Source organism: Grammomys surdaster, unplaced genomic scaffold, assembly GCF_004785775.1.
Source record: "Grammomys surdaster isolate TR1022 unplaced genomic scaffold, NIH_TR_1.0 172, whole genome shotgun sequence".
Taxonomy (NCBI): domain Eukaryota; kingdom Metazoa; phylum Chordata; class Mammalia; order Rodentia; family Muridae; genus Grammomys; species Grammomys surdaster.
Window position 1 is genome coordinate 5,269,133 of NW_021604620.1, and position 15,860 is coordinate 5,284,992.

General features: G+C 38.2%; 1 protein-coding gene across 4 annotated transcripts in view; it reads left to right on the forward strand.

Moving 5' to 3' along the window:
• The window catches only part of Zcwpw2 (zinc finger CW-type and PWWP domain containing 2), a 108,452-nt gene that overhangs the window by 27,000 nt on the left and 65,592 nt on the right, over positions 1 to 15,860 (forward strand). For 3 of the 4 annotated variants that reach the window (XM_028767370.1, XM_028767371.1, XM_028767368.1), the window contains exons 2-3: positions 5,446 to 5,814; positions 14,430 to 14,589. In XM_028767370.1, the coding sequence (XP_028623203.1) occupies positions 5,528 to 5,814; positions 14,430 to 14,589 (447 nt within the window). In that variant the 5' untranslated portion in view covers positions 5,446 to 5,527. Of the gene's footprint in view, positions 1 to 4,868; positions 4,970 to 5,445; positions 5,815 to 14,429; positions 14,590 to 15,860 lie in introns of those variants that run through there. The other variant, XM_028767369.1, reaches the window with a different exon arrangement.

Genomic DNA, 15,860 nt, shown 5'->3' on the forward strand with positions numbered 1-15,860 from the left:
TACCAACCAACCAGAGTTCCCAGGGTCTGAACCGCCAGTCTGGGAACACACATGGAGGGACTTATGGTTCCAGCTGTATGTGTATTGGAGGATGGCCTTGTTGGGCATCAGTGGGAGAGGAAGTCCTTGGTCCCCTGAAGGCTAGAAGGCCCAGTGTGGGGGAATTCGAGGTTGGGGAGGCAGGAGTGAGTGGATGGGTAGGGGCATACCCTCATAGAAGTAGGAGGAGGGGGATGAGATAATGGTTTTCTGGGGTTTGGGGGGATGTGGAAAGGGATGTGGAAATTTACATCTGAAATGTAAATAAATAAAATAAAAAAAAACAGATAATGGAACTGGCTATTGCAGTTGAGCATTTGAGACTTTTTGTCAACAATTTAATATTACCCATTTTACTGGGATTCCTTATAATCCTCAAGGACAAGGTATTGTGGAATGGGCCCATGGAACTTTATAACAATATCTTCATAAAATAAAAAAGGGGGAGGTATATCCCTGTACACCACAAATTTATTTAAATCATGTTCTTTTTACTTTAATTTTTAAAAAAAAATTTGGATGCCAAGGAACTTTCTGAGTGTCTATAGCACCCTACAACTAGGCATACTTTATGCCTAGTTGAAAAGGAAGGATCCACTTACTGGCATATGGCATGATCCTGATCAGATATTTAATATGGGGAAGAGGGCATGTTTGTGTTTTTTTCTGCAGGATGCTGAAGGAGCATGGTGGGTGATTGGTGAGACATGTTGATGCTGGGACAAAGAAAGATGCTGACCTGTGAGCTTGATGAGTTCCCTGATGATGGTGACTGAGAAACTGTATTGGACATATGTTCCTGACCCACCTTTGCTTGCCTATATCCCAGATGGGACAAGCTGCCTTGCCTCAAGTTTTTAGATCTTGTGGAATAGAGAATCAAAAAGAGAAGTTATAATGACTCTTGTATCTTTCTTAAATGTGACCAGTTATTTGGACTCAATCATGGATGGTCTAGAAATCAATCCATTATTGGAAATAACAGTCTTCATTTGGATGGCTGGTTCTGAACATTTTCAGAGACATATTTGGAAGTTGGCTGCAGTTCTCTATGATGTTATGTTAGCAAGAGATAAAGTTGGGACAGGATCTGGATTTCAAACAAGTATTAGTGCACGTGTTAGGGCTCTTTTAATTGTCATGTTAAAATTACTTTTGTATTCTACAGTATTTAATGTAAGTTGTATTGATTGTACATTTTCTAATTGTGTTAGTGTGTTGAAACCTGGCATGGCTGTTATGAGGGTCTATCAACCAGCTTTTATGCTATTGCTCTGAATATTACAGGGCCTTGATATTCTGAAAAAAGCTTGCAAGTACTGGAAGAAGTGAATCAGGCTTTAAGCAGAAGCAAGAGGGTAGTGAGCTTGATTATTGCTGATATAACAGCTTTAATTACATTAATTGCTAGCACCACTGATTCTGCAATTGCTTTGACAGAAGAATTTAAGACAGCTACTTTTGTTAATCATTTAGCAAAAAAAATGTTACCAATGTATTGAGTATGCAAGAGGATTTAAATAGGCTATTGAAACAACGAATTGATGCTCTTCATCCTATTCAAATAATTGGAAGGAGGCTCAGTGTTTAAGAGTAAGGAGCCATCTTGAGTGTCATGCTAAATTCCAATGGATTTGTGTTACTTCTAAAATTTACAGTGATAGTCATTATAATTAGGAAAAAGTTTAAAGACACCTGCAGGATATTTGACATAATTCTAACACCTCTCGGGATGTTTTAACTTTGCATATCGAGATTGTGAATTTAAAGAATGCTGCTCTGTTTGATGCTGCAGATATTGCTGATAAAATTATCCATGGCCTGAGGTCAGTATTTCCATTTTGGTTAAGCATCAAGAATGGCATATATAGCTTGATCATGCTAGCTCTCTTTTTGTCCTGAGAATACTTTTATTCCTGCCCATCCTGTTAAATCTTGTCATTAACAACATCAACATGTTGGCAGCCAAAGTACATGGCTTGAAACTGAAAATGGACTCCCAGACAGAATTATTAATTTAACAGGCTGGCAAGCCAAGGATGGGTAAGATTCTGCACAGAGCCTTACCGACCTAAGAACTGCACTGCTTTTGATAATGCATATTCCATGAAACGTAAGGAAGTCATTCTTGTCGGAATGACCTAAGACAGACTCAGTCTTGTTTATGAAATAAAAAAAGGGGGAGATGTGGAGAGCTTTTGGGGCTGCTTGGCAGGAATCTGACATTTGCCAAGGACAAGGAAATAGGCTTCGGGCAGGAATCTAACATTAGGCTAGAACAAAGAAGTAATTTCAGGCAGGAATCTAAATCTTAGGCCAGAACAAAGAAGTAGGTTTCAGGCATGAATATGACTTTGGGCTAGGACAGGGAAGTAGGCTCAGATATTTTGGTCATCCTGATAAGCCCTTAGAAACAGTGATCAAAGGAATGATTGTGGGACTTTGTTTATTGCCTTGCTTGTTCTTTGACTATTTGTGTTTATTGTCTTACTTCTTCCTTGACTATTTGCATCTATTATATTGCTAGTTACTCAACCTAGAGCTGACATTAGTACTTTTATACCAATTAAAATGGTATAAAAGCAGATTGGGGAAAAAGAAAAAAAAAAGAATTATGGAGGTCAAAAAAAAAAAAGTCTATGACTTTCTGAGTAAGACTCCCAACAGCCCAGGGAAGAATAGCAAGGATTTAAAATTGGATTGGCTCAGGTAAATACAAATTAAAAATCTATTGAGAGTCCATCTCACCCAGCCAGGATGGATATTATTAAGACAAGCAGACCACACATACTGGTGAGGAAGTGAGAGAAAGGGGCACTTGTACTCACTCCCTTGGTGGGAATATAAACTACAGCATAGTATAAATACAACATACTAGTGAGCATGCAGATTCCTCTAAAACCTAAGGCTAGAGCTATAATTTGATCCAGTTATACAATTTTGGATATACGTCCAAAATAATGCTTCCAAGTGTCTATAGAAATATCTGTACACCTGTGCCTGTCATACACTAGTCACAATAGCCAAGTTATGGGCTAGACCTGAACATCTATGGGACAGAGACAGCCTTCTGAATTGACATTGGATACTAAGTAAAAGATGCCAAAATGTGAAATGGAGCAGAGAGGATGGGGTATAGAGTTTGTTTCAATTACCAACATTCTGAGGAAGAAATTGGGAAAACAAAATCATTACTCCATTTGCTTTTACCTCAAGCCAATTTTGTTTTTTAAATAAATCTAACCAAGAAATTGAAAAATCTCTACAATGAAAACTTGGAACACTGAGGAAAATAACGAAGTAGGTACTAGATTGAAAAGACTTTTCATGCTCAGGGATTGGAAGAATTAGTACTGTGAAAATGGCTATCTTACCCAAAGTGATCCATGTAATACCTGTTCAAATCCTTATGAGTTCTTCATAGCAATAGAAAATAAAAATTTAATTCATGCAGAAGCACAGAGGATCCCAGATACTCCTAGAAATCTTGAACAAAAAGATTAATGCAGTAGGTGTCACCAATTTCACGTTATATTACAGAGCCATATTAACAAAAGCATCATGGTGCTGACACAAAAACAGATGTCAATAAGTGGAATAGAAGACCTAATACAAATCCAGAGGTATAAGTTGCCCGATTTGACAATGATACAAATATATATATATTAAATATAGTATATATTTTAAAAAGACAGCATTCTTACAGCAAATGGTATGGGAAAAGTAAGTATTCACATGTAGAAGAATGAAACGAGGTATGTATTTGTTACCTTGTGCAAAAAAGAGTGTCAGTTTCGAATAGATGAAAGATTTTGATGTAAGACCTGAAACTCTGAAACCATTAGAAGAAAAAACAAAGGAATTATTTGAAGATATAAGCAGTGGCAATAACTTCCTGATTAGAAGACTACTCACTTAGGATATAATGTCAACAGTTGACAGATGGGACCTCATAAAATCTGCACAGTGCTTCTGCATAGCTATGGAAACAGTTAAGTTTATCAATAGTCTACAGAATGGGAGAAAAATATGTACTAACTATATACATGACATGATTACTATCTAGAACATACAAAGAACTAAAAAACTTAAGAATTCAAACAACCAAGTCCAGAAATGGGCTAGCTAAATGAATAGACAGTATTCAAATAATAAAACACAAATTTGTTCAATAAACATATAAAAATGTTCAACCTCATTATCTATCAGAGAAATGCAAATTAAAATTGCATTAAGATTCTATCTCACCCAGCCAGAACATCAGTCATTAAGAAAACAGACAACAAATTTTGGTGAGGGTGTGAGCCAAAGTGAACGCTTATACATTGCATGTGGGAATGTGAACTAGTATAGCCACTATGGAAAGGTGTATGTTAAGGCATGCATGTGGCGATCAGAGGGAAACTCTGTGAGTCAGTTCTTTCCCTCACCATGTAAATTCTGGGGATCAAACTCAGGTGGTCAGTTTTGGCAGCAGGTGTCTTTACCAACTTCCGTTTTGCCAGCCCCCACATCTCTTTTTGTTTTTTAAAAAATAGGTTATTGTGAAATACATTGTCAACAATTAATCTCATGTGTATTTTAGTTATATTCTTAGTGCACATTTCAGTGTCTTTGCTGTTGTTGAATTTGGGGAGCTTTATTATACAGCTCTATCCATATATGTAGACTCCTCATACAAAGCCTGAGAAGAGAGGAGGCTTTTAGTGAGATGGAGGCGGGCCTTCCTAAGGAAGAGGCCGGTCATCCAGCTTTTAAATCATGACAGTTCTCACGATGCGAAGCATTTGCTCCGTATGACTTTCCTGATTTTTAGAAGAAGGACAGGATGATACATGAGGATGTCTGTGTACTCTAGAGCAGTGCGTCTACAAACAAGACCACAGAGCTTAGGACCCTGCTGCCTGCATTTAAATCTCAGCTCTACAGGGTACTAGCCATGGGGCTTAAAAATGCTTTTCTTAGCTTCGTTTCCTTGGCAGATGAATAGAATATGAGCTGTGCATGCGAGACATTGGGACATGACACGTGGTAGCTCTGTGCGTGCCATGCTCATCCTAGCACCCAGGAGGCTTGGACAAACACATGGAGAGTTTTAGGCCAGCCTGGGCTACAGCATAGGGGTGACTCAAAAAAACGAAAGCAATGCCTTGTGCATAGTGAGCGTCAGTAGTAGACATTGCTGAACTAGACTCTCCTCATGGGGTAGATTTGTCTGGTCTGTGATTTCATAGCACTTGTTGTTAGGGTCGTTTACATGTCTGTTGTGTTATTGTTGCTGGTAAGGAGACACATCTACTCTGCCAGAAGCATACGATTGAGCAGAAAATATAAAATGAATTCTTCTTGTGATTAAAATTATATTTTGTACCCTTGAATCTATATATATATATTTTTAATTTCCAGATTTGATTCACCTCTGAGAAACAAAACAAAAGCAAAACGAAACCAAAATAAAATAAAGCAAGAAGTTAGCTGAGTCAGCCCGATGGACCTGGCCCTGGGGAGCAGTGAGGTTGTGAACAGAATGTGGGTGCAGTGTGAGAATGAAAGCTGCCTGAAATGGAGGCTGCTGTCTCCTGCAGCTGCGGCTAAGGTGGACCACAGTGAGCCCTGGTACTGCTTCATGAATGCTGACTCCAGCTACAACAGCTGCACCGTTTCTGAGGAGGCTTTTCCTGAAGAATCTCAGTTTCTTGAAAGCGGGTATAAGATTGTCTATTCACAACTTCCTCTTGGAAGCCTGGTTCTGGTAAAATTACTGAGGTGGCCAAGGTAAGAAATGTATTTATTGTTTATGACAATTAATCATTACTTAATTGCTGATTTCTTTAATTTTTTATTACATTTATTCACATGCATGCATGCTTGAGGGCCTGTGTGCTTGTGTGTGTCTGTCTGTTTCTGTTTGTCTCTGTGTTTTAGTAGATCAAATACCAAGAGCCTCATACTGGCTAGGCAAACACTTCTGCTCAGCCCTGTGCTTTGCATTTGGAGTAGCTGTGTCTGTTTATATATTTGGTCTTCCTGTATTTCTGAGGAAATTTGACAGTATTCTGAGTGTGTAATGCTACCAATACTACCCTTTCAGAACCTCTTTTAGGTTTTGTAAGCTGTTACACTACAAAACTCAAGTATATTGGCTTATTATCTTGTTCTCTATGAAGACCATAAGGAATCAATCATAAAAAGAGGCTTTTACTTGCTTGTTCTGATATGCACATGTGTGCAGTAGGTGAGCCAGTCAATACATAGGTTCAGGCTCTTGCTTTCTCACTATTTTGCACTGAATTATGTTGAATGCTGCCATAACTCCTCACCCTTTAGAATGACCATATTAGGATGTAGGTCCTCTATAGAAGTGATGAATACAAATGAGACCCATTAGGGTACGCCTTAATCCAGTCTAGCTGGTGTTCTTGTAAGACAGCGATTTAGGGATGCGCATGCAGAATGGAAAGTCTGTGTGAAACTGCAGTAGAAAGGTGGTGTGTGCACTTGCCAGATGACACCCATGATAAACTTACTGACAGGCTACTCTATGCACACTGAAATAGGATTAATAATTACAATTCTCTATGAGACTAGGCATATTAGTATCTATGAGAGAAAAAAAAAAGGCGAATAGGAACAGCACAGAGGTCAGCTGGTACACTTGAGAAATGAGAACTTCAAAATGGTGACAAACTCTACTGCGGAGTACAGCAGGTCGGACTGAGAGAAACAGATTCAGCTCCAGTGGAGTAAAGAGCACTTCTGAAGATGTTGGAGCACAGAACCCTGGAAACATTAAAACTTAATAGAGATCATTTCCAAGAAAAAAAGTTAACTCTGATTTTAAGAAACAAAACAACAACAAAACAATGTGGGCGGTGGTAAGATAAGGAGGATTGAATCAGTAAGAACAAGGGAACTCGTTTGCTTGCTGGAGCTCTCCCTATAAGACCTAGGAATGTGCAGAGCTGGGCTAACAGAGCAAAAGGAAATTGACACCTCAAAGAGGTGTCAGAACAGCTATAAAGCACAGAAACAAAACATACACATGGAACAGTAGGGAGCAGCCTAGCACCTCCTCTGCCCTCCAGAGGCCAAGGAGAAGTCCACTGCTTCTCCTGTCACATCCTGAAGTCCAACAGCCAGTTGCCACTGGAGAAGATCTCTCCCTCTATGCTGAGGCACAAGCACTTCTCTCAGCTGCAGGACTGAGAGCTCTGAGACCAGGTCAGGCAGATCACACAGCAAATTACTTACTTCTCCAGCCTCTTCCATCCCGACACGATCACAGGAAGAGCTAATTAATATTAACTTAGCATGGTAAAAATAGGATGAGGCAGAAATACAAAGGCTGAAAGGTTTCCACAGAGGTATGGTTTTGAGATTATTCTCAAAATCTTAGATTGTACTCAAGATTTCAAGTTGAGCTAACAGAAATAAAATAGTGTAGATATAATTGTGTGTGTGTGTGTGTGTGTGTGTGTGTGTGTATGTGTGTGTGTGTGTGTGTGTGTATGTGAGAGAGAGAGAGAGAGAGAGAGAGAGATATTTGGGAAAAAAGTAAAATTAATGAAAACCTTTTTAAAACTTCAAAAATGCTAAATTGGAAGGAATAAAAAATAACTGATACTTTATGAAAAAAATAAAATATGTAGAGAAAAAAATTAAAATTTAAAGGGCCAAAAGATGAAAAAAAAAGCTCAAGAAAAAGAAGTAGAAAAGATTACCTAGATAATATAGACTCCTGAAGTAAAAAAACCAAAGCCATATGATAAGACATTACAAATGCCTTTAAGTCAAGAAAGTTTAACTGAAATCTAAGATTTATACACTGAAGATACAGAATATGTATTTAGAAAAACTCAACCAAGAATGCCAAACTCTGAAATATAATAAATCTATATAAATTAAATGAAAATATTTTAAGTATCTACAAAATAATTAAGATCCTCAAATATTTGTCATTTATAAACATACTTCTAAATAACTCATTTCAGTGAAGAATTAGCAACTATTTCAAGATGAACAATTAAATACAATGTATCTGTTTATCACAGTTCTTTAAAAAAAATTGTAGTCTTGTTTAAATTAAGGGGAAAAAATAAGAAAAGACCAGAAGAAACAAACTGTTTATACTCCAGTCTTGTGTTACTGACCTAGAGAAGCTGCAGAACCTCAGTCTCTCTTGCTTCATTCTTCAAGTCTGTGGTATTTTTGTTACAGCATCCCTAACAAACTCATACACTGTCTTATCAAATGTATGACCTCTCTGCCCTTTTAAAATGAGAGCTTTTCTGGGGATCAAATGTGACAATATTATAAAAATTATTACTCTCTCCAGTATTAACAATTCTTCCCCACATTAATAATTAACACAAACATTAATGGATTATGTGTACCAGCCCCATGGGCATGAAGCCAAACAGCCTCTGAGTAGGGAGTGAGGATGATTATAGGAAAGACAGAAAGAAGACTCAGAGACAAGAGTTAGAATCAAGAGGGCTGTCCAGTGACAACTGCAGCCTTTTTATACCCTACAGGGCCGTGGGAAGCAAAAACACAAGCTAGCAGAGACAATGGCTGACACACATAGCATATCTATTCCCATCTGGAGACCTTTCTGTTCCTTCCTCCAAGGTTAATAGAACATTCAGCCCTTGCCTAGAGCCTCAAGTGTATCTCCTCTTATTCTATGCATCAGCAGGCCAGGAAATCTGCTTGCCTGCTGAACATCCTGCCAGGCTACTGACCCTGACCTGTTTTGACCCTGCCTAGCAGGCAAAATGGTCCCAACAGTTATGTAAGATACAGCATTTTAAGGGGTATGTAGTATGAACATTTCCCTAAGTTTCATAAAGGGATTTATAGTTCTCCATAATTTTCATCTCTAAAGCAAACATTTTAAAAGCAGAGTTGAAAATGCATTTTGAAAGCAATTCTTAAATGGGAAATTTGATGTTTCAGTAACTGTAATTGAAGAAATGAATTTGCTTTTATCAATCAATATATCTGAAAAACAGAAAGTTTTGTTAGGTATTAGTAACTGAGTAAAGGACTTAAAATTTCATATGAAATGTGATTTAAACCAGTCCCTAAATTTTCTCTAGTTTGTGATTACTGCTGTCGCCATGCCATGCCTGACAAAGAGCTGCATCCTCCCTCCTTTGGAGACTGGAATGCATTTGACTGCATATCACTTATGTTTCCCTTCATGAGCTAATCCGAGCACAAATTTAAATTTTAAATTAAGAAACTGAAATCTACTTGCATTGTTTCTTCGATGACACAAATGTATAGAGTGATAACAAGATAAATTACAGTAGCACAATGTAAAGATTTAATTAACCCAAAAGAAATAGTCAAATAACGGATCTTAATTAAGCAGTGCTCTAGATCCTGAAGCAGAGAGACAGCTGCTGGCTGCAGAGATCCTTAGTGGCCTAGCTTAGCAGCATAGCACTGACTGGGTGGATTTTCATTAACCTATGTCTTTACAGGCAGCTCTTAAGAGCAGAAGCTCTATCTTGCCAGCATTTAATGTTACTACTGCTCAAATGAGTTGACTCAAGAAGGTTAAAGAGAAATTGATGTAGAATCTAGAAATGCTTATTTAATTTTTCATATAATAAAAACAAACAGTTCTCAAGAGAGTAGTTCTTTGTTGTTCTCATAATTAATTTTCTTCCATGTTGTGGCATGCCACTTACTTAAGGACCTGTAAAAGGCACACACATAGCCTCTTACTAAACAAAGGGGAGAGATTTCTAAATCCGTCTTTTCAACGTACCTGTTATTCTACATATACAGACATATTAGCTTCCCAGGGTTGCCATTAGAGACTAGCTTATAGGAGCTGGCTTACATAACACAGATGTGCTTTTCCATAGGCTCAAGTCCTGAGATCAAGCTATCACATGGCTAATTTCATCCAAGGCGCTCTCCTTGTTGACAGATGGTCACCTCTCACCACATCCTCATACACCCTTTCCTCTGCAGTTCTGGGTCCTGATTTCTTTCCAGGAGACAGGTTATATTGGACATAGAGCCTGTCCTAGTAAGCTCGGTTTTGCTGAGTTACTTGTTGTTATTGTTGATTTGAGATAGGCTGTCAAGTAGTTCAGCTGGTGGCCAAACCAGCTCAGTCAACAGGTTCTCCAGGATGGGAGGGAGGATCAAAAAGAAGAAAGACAGTTAGACAACATTGCAGCATGACCCCAGCCAATTCTGAGGCTGAGGCGGGTTTATTTTTCCCCAATCTGCTTTTATACCATTTTAATTACATGCAAGTATTTTGGTCAGTTCTAGGTTGAGGAACAAGCAATACAATAGATGCAAATAGTCAAGGAACAAGCAAAACAATAAACAAAGTCCCATGATCAGTGTTTCTAAGGGCTTATCAGGATGACCAAAATATCTGAGCCTACTTCCCTGTTCTAGCCTAAAATTAGATTCCTGCCTGAACTTACTTCCATGTCATGGCCCAAAGTCAGATTCCTTCCTGAAGCACACTTCCTTGTCCTGGCCCAATGTCAAATCCCTGCCATGCGGCCCCAAAAAGCTGGCCTTGGACTCCTAGTCCTCCTGCCTCCAACTCCTGACGGCAGGGAGTACATAGGCACAACTCTAGGTCTAGCTCTCTTAGTTATTTCTTTAACTGTCTTTTCTCTAAAAATATTCACCTTCTGATATATAGGAAATTCGGTTTTCAACATCTAAATTTGGCAGGGGACAGTTAAGCCCTATGATGATAACAGACTTTTAATTTCTCAAAAACAAAAATGTATAAACCACACATGTATTTGAACTTTATAACATATGAGGAAACATAGCAAGAACTAGATGCCTTCAGAAAGGCTGCTGCCTGCAGGCTTAAGTGAAGAGCATAGGTTTCTTCACTTAAATGCCACTGATTCTCCCACTTTACATTGCTGACTGGGCAGAACTGGGCAGATATGGAGTTTTCAATGTTGCAGTGTTAACTGTTTGCATAATCTAGACCTCGAGCTATAAACTGTTGTCCGAGTGCTACTAGGGTTCTTTATCGTGGGATCCTCACTTGATTTTTTTTTTCCTCACTGCCTTTTCTTCCTAATTTATTCCCTGAGTGGTGGCCCAGGTGTTGGAATGTTGCTAAAATTATTTAAAACCTAATTAAAATTGGGCATGCCTATACACCTGTAGTCCAGCGCTCTAGAGGATGAGGCATGAGGGTCATTGGAGGCTAGATGGGAGAAATTAATGTATGCATATAAAGTTCGCTATGGATAAAATATGGACCGAATCCCAACACAGCATTTCAAGCCAGCAGTGTCCATTTTGCCACTCAAATACAAAATAATAATTTTAATTCAGAGGTTTAGTTTTGTAAAATAGTCAATTTATATAAGGTAACATGAATTAGAAAATGTTGATCTAGTAAAATAGGATAAGTAGGATACATAGCAGTAATTAGAATGTTTTATCCGAAAGCCAAAAGTAGCCTTTCTGAGACAAACTGACCTACTCCCTGTTCATTGTTAGGACCTGGAGGCAGGCCTTTGTTCTGTGCTTCAGTTTAAGGCAGCAGCATTCTCCACTGGTTGAATAGGTAATGGAGAAAGGCTTTTTGATATTTTAGTAACTTTACCTTTTGACTGTGTTGCAGCCTTAGATTATCACAGAGCAGCCAAGTGGTTGTCTTACTCCTGCATGGAGATCATATTTGACATACGCACACCCTCCACACTTACACTGCACCTACATGCTCTACCCCAAACCTACACACATACACCACACCTACATACTACACCACAACTACACACCTTATACACCCTACACCACACCTACACACCTACCACACACCAACACACCTACACCACACCTACCACACACCAACACACCTACACCACACCTATATACTATACCACAACTACACACCTTACTCACTCTACACCACACCTATATATCTACCCCACACCTACACACTCTGCACACTCTATGCTACACCTACACACCTATCCCACACCTACACACCCTACACCACAACTATATACCTTACACACCCCACACCACACTCCACATCCTTCAGAGCCCATTTAGGATGGGAACCAGTAAGGAATGAAACCTCTGAGGCTAGGCCCTTCATCTCTGATATAACCATGTTGCAGGCATTCTTTCAGAATTGAATATGAACTCCGTGGCTCCCTTCTTTTGTTTGTGGACCTGTTTGTGACCCATGTCCTTTGACCAGGAAGACCTCTTTTGAATTATATCTTACCAAGTGTCTTCTTGAAAAACTAAAACTAGACTAAAACAAAACAGCAGCAACAACAGAAAATCTTCCTGAAAGTTCCATCTGTAAAACCCTGTTTTCTTGCTTTAATAAAGACGATAACAATTTCCTGCCTCATCAGATTGATGAGAGGTTAGTGGTGATGGTGGGTGCCCCAGAATCCTCTGGAGCTCTTGCAGGTTAACTTGCCCAGGACTCCATATGTTCCTTTGCTAGTTCTACCCCAGAGCTCAAGTCAGGAGTAAGGAGTTTAAAATTACCCAGCCTACTCTGCTTTGTTTTCTACTGTAGCATTACATAAAAATTTGAAATTGTTTTAAAAATATTGAACAAATGCATTATTTGAAATTTTCAGTTTTTTTTAGTCAGTGCCAAAGCTGTTTGCTTGAGACATGATCTCACAATGTAGCCAGGCTGGCTTTTAACTGGATGTAGATTAGGCTAGCCTCACCCTCACAGAGGCCTGCCTGCCTCTGCCTTGTGAGTGCTGGGATTAAAGGCCTGTGGCTCCCAGTCTAAACTTGTTTTCACTTATATCCATAATCAGGACATTTTAAGATGATTGTGGCCTGTGAATCTCTTAGTTTTCAGCTTTTCTTTTAATGTAGAATCTAATAAATCAAGTAAACAGAGCAGGTGTGGGCTTTCTTACATCAGACACTCTCAGGACTTGCTCTCTAATTGCTGGTCGGAACTCCATATGGGTTATTGTTTTCAGTTTTTGCTTAGCAATATTGTCATGGCTCTGAGCTTTCAGATGTTGATGTGGAAAAGAAAAATCAGAGGCTGGAGAGATGGCTTAGCAATTAGGAGTACATACTGCTCTTGTATCCCTGACACACACATATCTATAGTTAAAAAGTAATAATTAAAAAGAAAAATCTAAATTAGACAGAAAGTAGAAAAATAGAATGCTACCTAAGTGGGAACTGAATGTGCAAAGCAGAAAATGAGGTCTATAGAGGTTTCTGTCACAATAAACATATCTTTTTTAAATTTAAATTTTATTTTATGTGTATGGATGTTTTACCTGCATGTATGTCTATGCACCACTTGTGTGCCTGGTTCCTGTGGAAGCCAGAAGAGGGCATCAGATCCTCTGGAACTGAAGTTACAGGTAGTTGTGAGCTGCTGTGGGTGTTGGAAATTGAATCCATTACCCCTCCAGCCTCTAAACATATTTTAAAATATTTTTAAATAAAAATTTACTTAGAATTCTGAGGGGTTTCTTTTTGGCAAATTAATGACGTGTCAATGGGAGTGCTAGAGAGGAAGGTACAGTTTAGAACGGTGGAGCTGCGGTCCTGACTTTCTGTACTTAACAGTGGTATCACTATTTGAGCTATGAGGGCTTTCTGCCTATCACCGATCGATCTATCTGTTATCTATTTGCCTACAGTTATAGCTATGCATCTTTCATCTATCTCTCATCATTTATCATTAAGCTATCATTGCTATATAGCTCTCATTTATTATCTAAACAGCTATCATTTACCTATAAGCTACCAAGTATGTCTATCTAGCATATCATCTGTCTCTCAATCACCTATCTTCTACCTACACCTACTATCTGTCATCTGTCTATTGTCTACAGTGTCTGCCTATCTATCTATCTATCTATCTATCTATCTATCTATCTATCATCTACCTACCTACGTATCGGTCACCTATTTGTCTGTCTGTCTATCTATCTATCTATCTATCTATCTATCTATCTACCTATCTACCTATCTACATACCCACACAGCTTTCTCTCACTTTGGCAGAAGCCATGTCAGTGACTAATATTTTGGTAATTAGCCATTTTTCATGGCTAGAGTTAACTCTGCAGAGAATTAGATATATCTTTTCCCCCTCTTTGCCTATCAGTCATGTTTCTTATGGATTCTAGATATCATTTTTTTTTAGTTTTTTTTCTTGTCTGTGACAATATCAAAACATTTTATTGATATAAAGATACAATTTATTACTTGCTTATTATCTTTGAAAGGTGTATGTAGGAATAAATTTATGTTTGAAGAAGTTATTAAAATTCAAAGAAATAAGTTCAATATTTGATTGTGATAGATGTGTCAATAGCTTTATTTTTTTAACAGAATGAAATTTATTTTAACTTTTTTAAAAGTTGGCCAGGAATACTTTGTCCTGATCCTTTCAAAGGGAAATATGTAACCTATGACCAGGATGGAAATGTTGAAAAATATTACATAGAATTTCTGGGTGACCCTCACTCGACAGCATGGATAAGTGCAACGTTTGTTGGACATTTTGGTCTCACGTTAAAGGTAGGTGAAGTACCATGAAGCTTTATGCTTTCTCTGGTTTCTTTTATTTACTGTCAATTTTTATCTAAGATTTTAAAACATTTGCATTTATATAAAAATCATATATAGTATGCTTTTAAATTGAAGCATGATTATTTTCAAGGAAATTGTGGGTATGAAATAGCTGTGGAGTTTAACAACTTTCCTCTTCCAATGGCAATGTAGTAAAAAGTAACTAAAGAATGCACCTTTGAAATGGTTTCAAGATTGTTCTTTTTAAAATTCTCCTGAGACCGTAAGTTTCAGCATCAGTCACAGGAGGTTAATTATGGAGCGCAACAAGCCTTTCAAATCTCAAGCCGAGTATTTCATTACACTAACTCCTTTGGTGTGTGTTCACTCTTTTTAAACTTTAACTCACACATTACAATTAATTAGTTATTGGATTCTCAGGCTGGGGATGTGGAAGGCGAGCTGGACCTGTACCCAAGGAGCAGCCATCGTGAGCATAGGTTGCCTGTGCTGAAAGCCACCCTGAAGCCTTTTGTCTACATCATGCTGTCATTAAAACCTGTGACAAACACAGTGGTATCATAAACACCAATACCTTCCACTCAGTTTTGATATATTTTATTTTTTAATAGTGAGAGGATGTACTCAGGTGCACATCTCAGTATATGTGTAGATAAAGCATGTGATCCAATCACATTGGCAATTTGAGATTGTTTAAAATGGGTTTACTTTATTTTTGGCATATGTAACTTTTCTTTTAAATTTCGTTCGAAAGCTGTTAAAAGGAAACACTGTGACAGACCACACTTCATATTAGCTAACCCAACCACCTTGGGATGAAGCCCCTTTTCTGCTTCCCCTTTGGGTGTGTTCCTAGTCAAGTCTGCTGGTGAACCGTAGACAAAAGTGCGGACTGTTTCTGGTTTGTCCTCTCCTTCCTCCTAAGGAATGGGGAAACATAGATGCTCATGAAGCCAGGAAAGATTAAGGTGTTTCTAAAATATTGTATGTAATTGTGTATACATTAAATTATACTTAATTGTAAGCACAAAAGTCAAAATGTATTTTAAATACATATTACCCTCAGTGTTCAAATAGTATCAGAATTATTTTATTATCAATCCCTGGGACAAGGAAAAAGTCTGATAGAGAAGACAGCCACACGTGGGAATCTAGAGATACATGTTTTTGTTTTTTAACTTACTAAAGGCTTCAGCAAAAATTTTGCACAAAGACCAGGAATTCAGGGCTGATTGATGATGCAAAGATAAGAGTGAGGG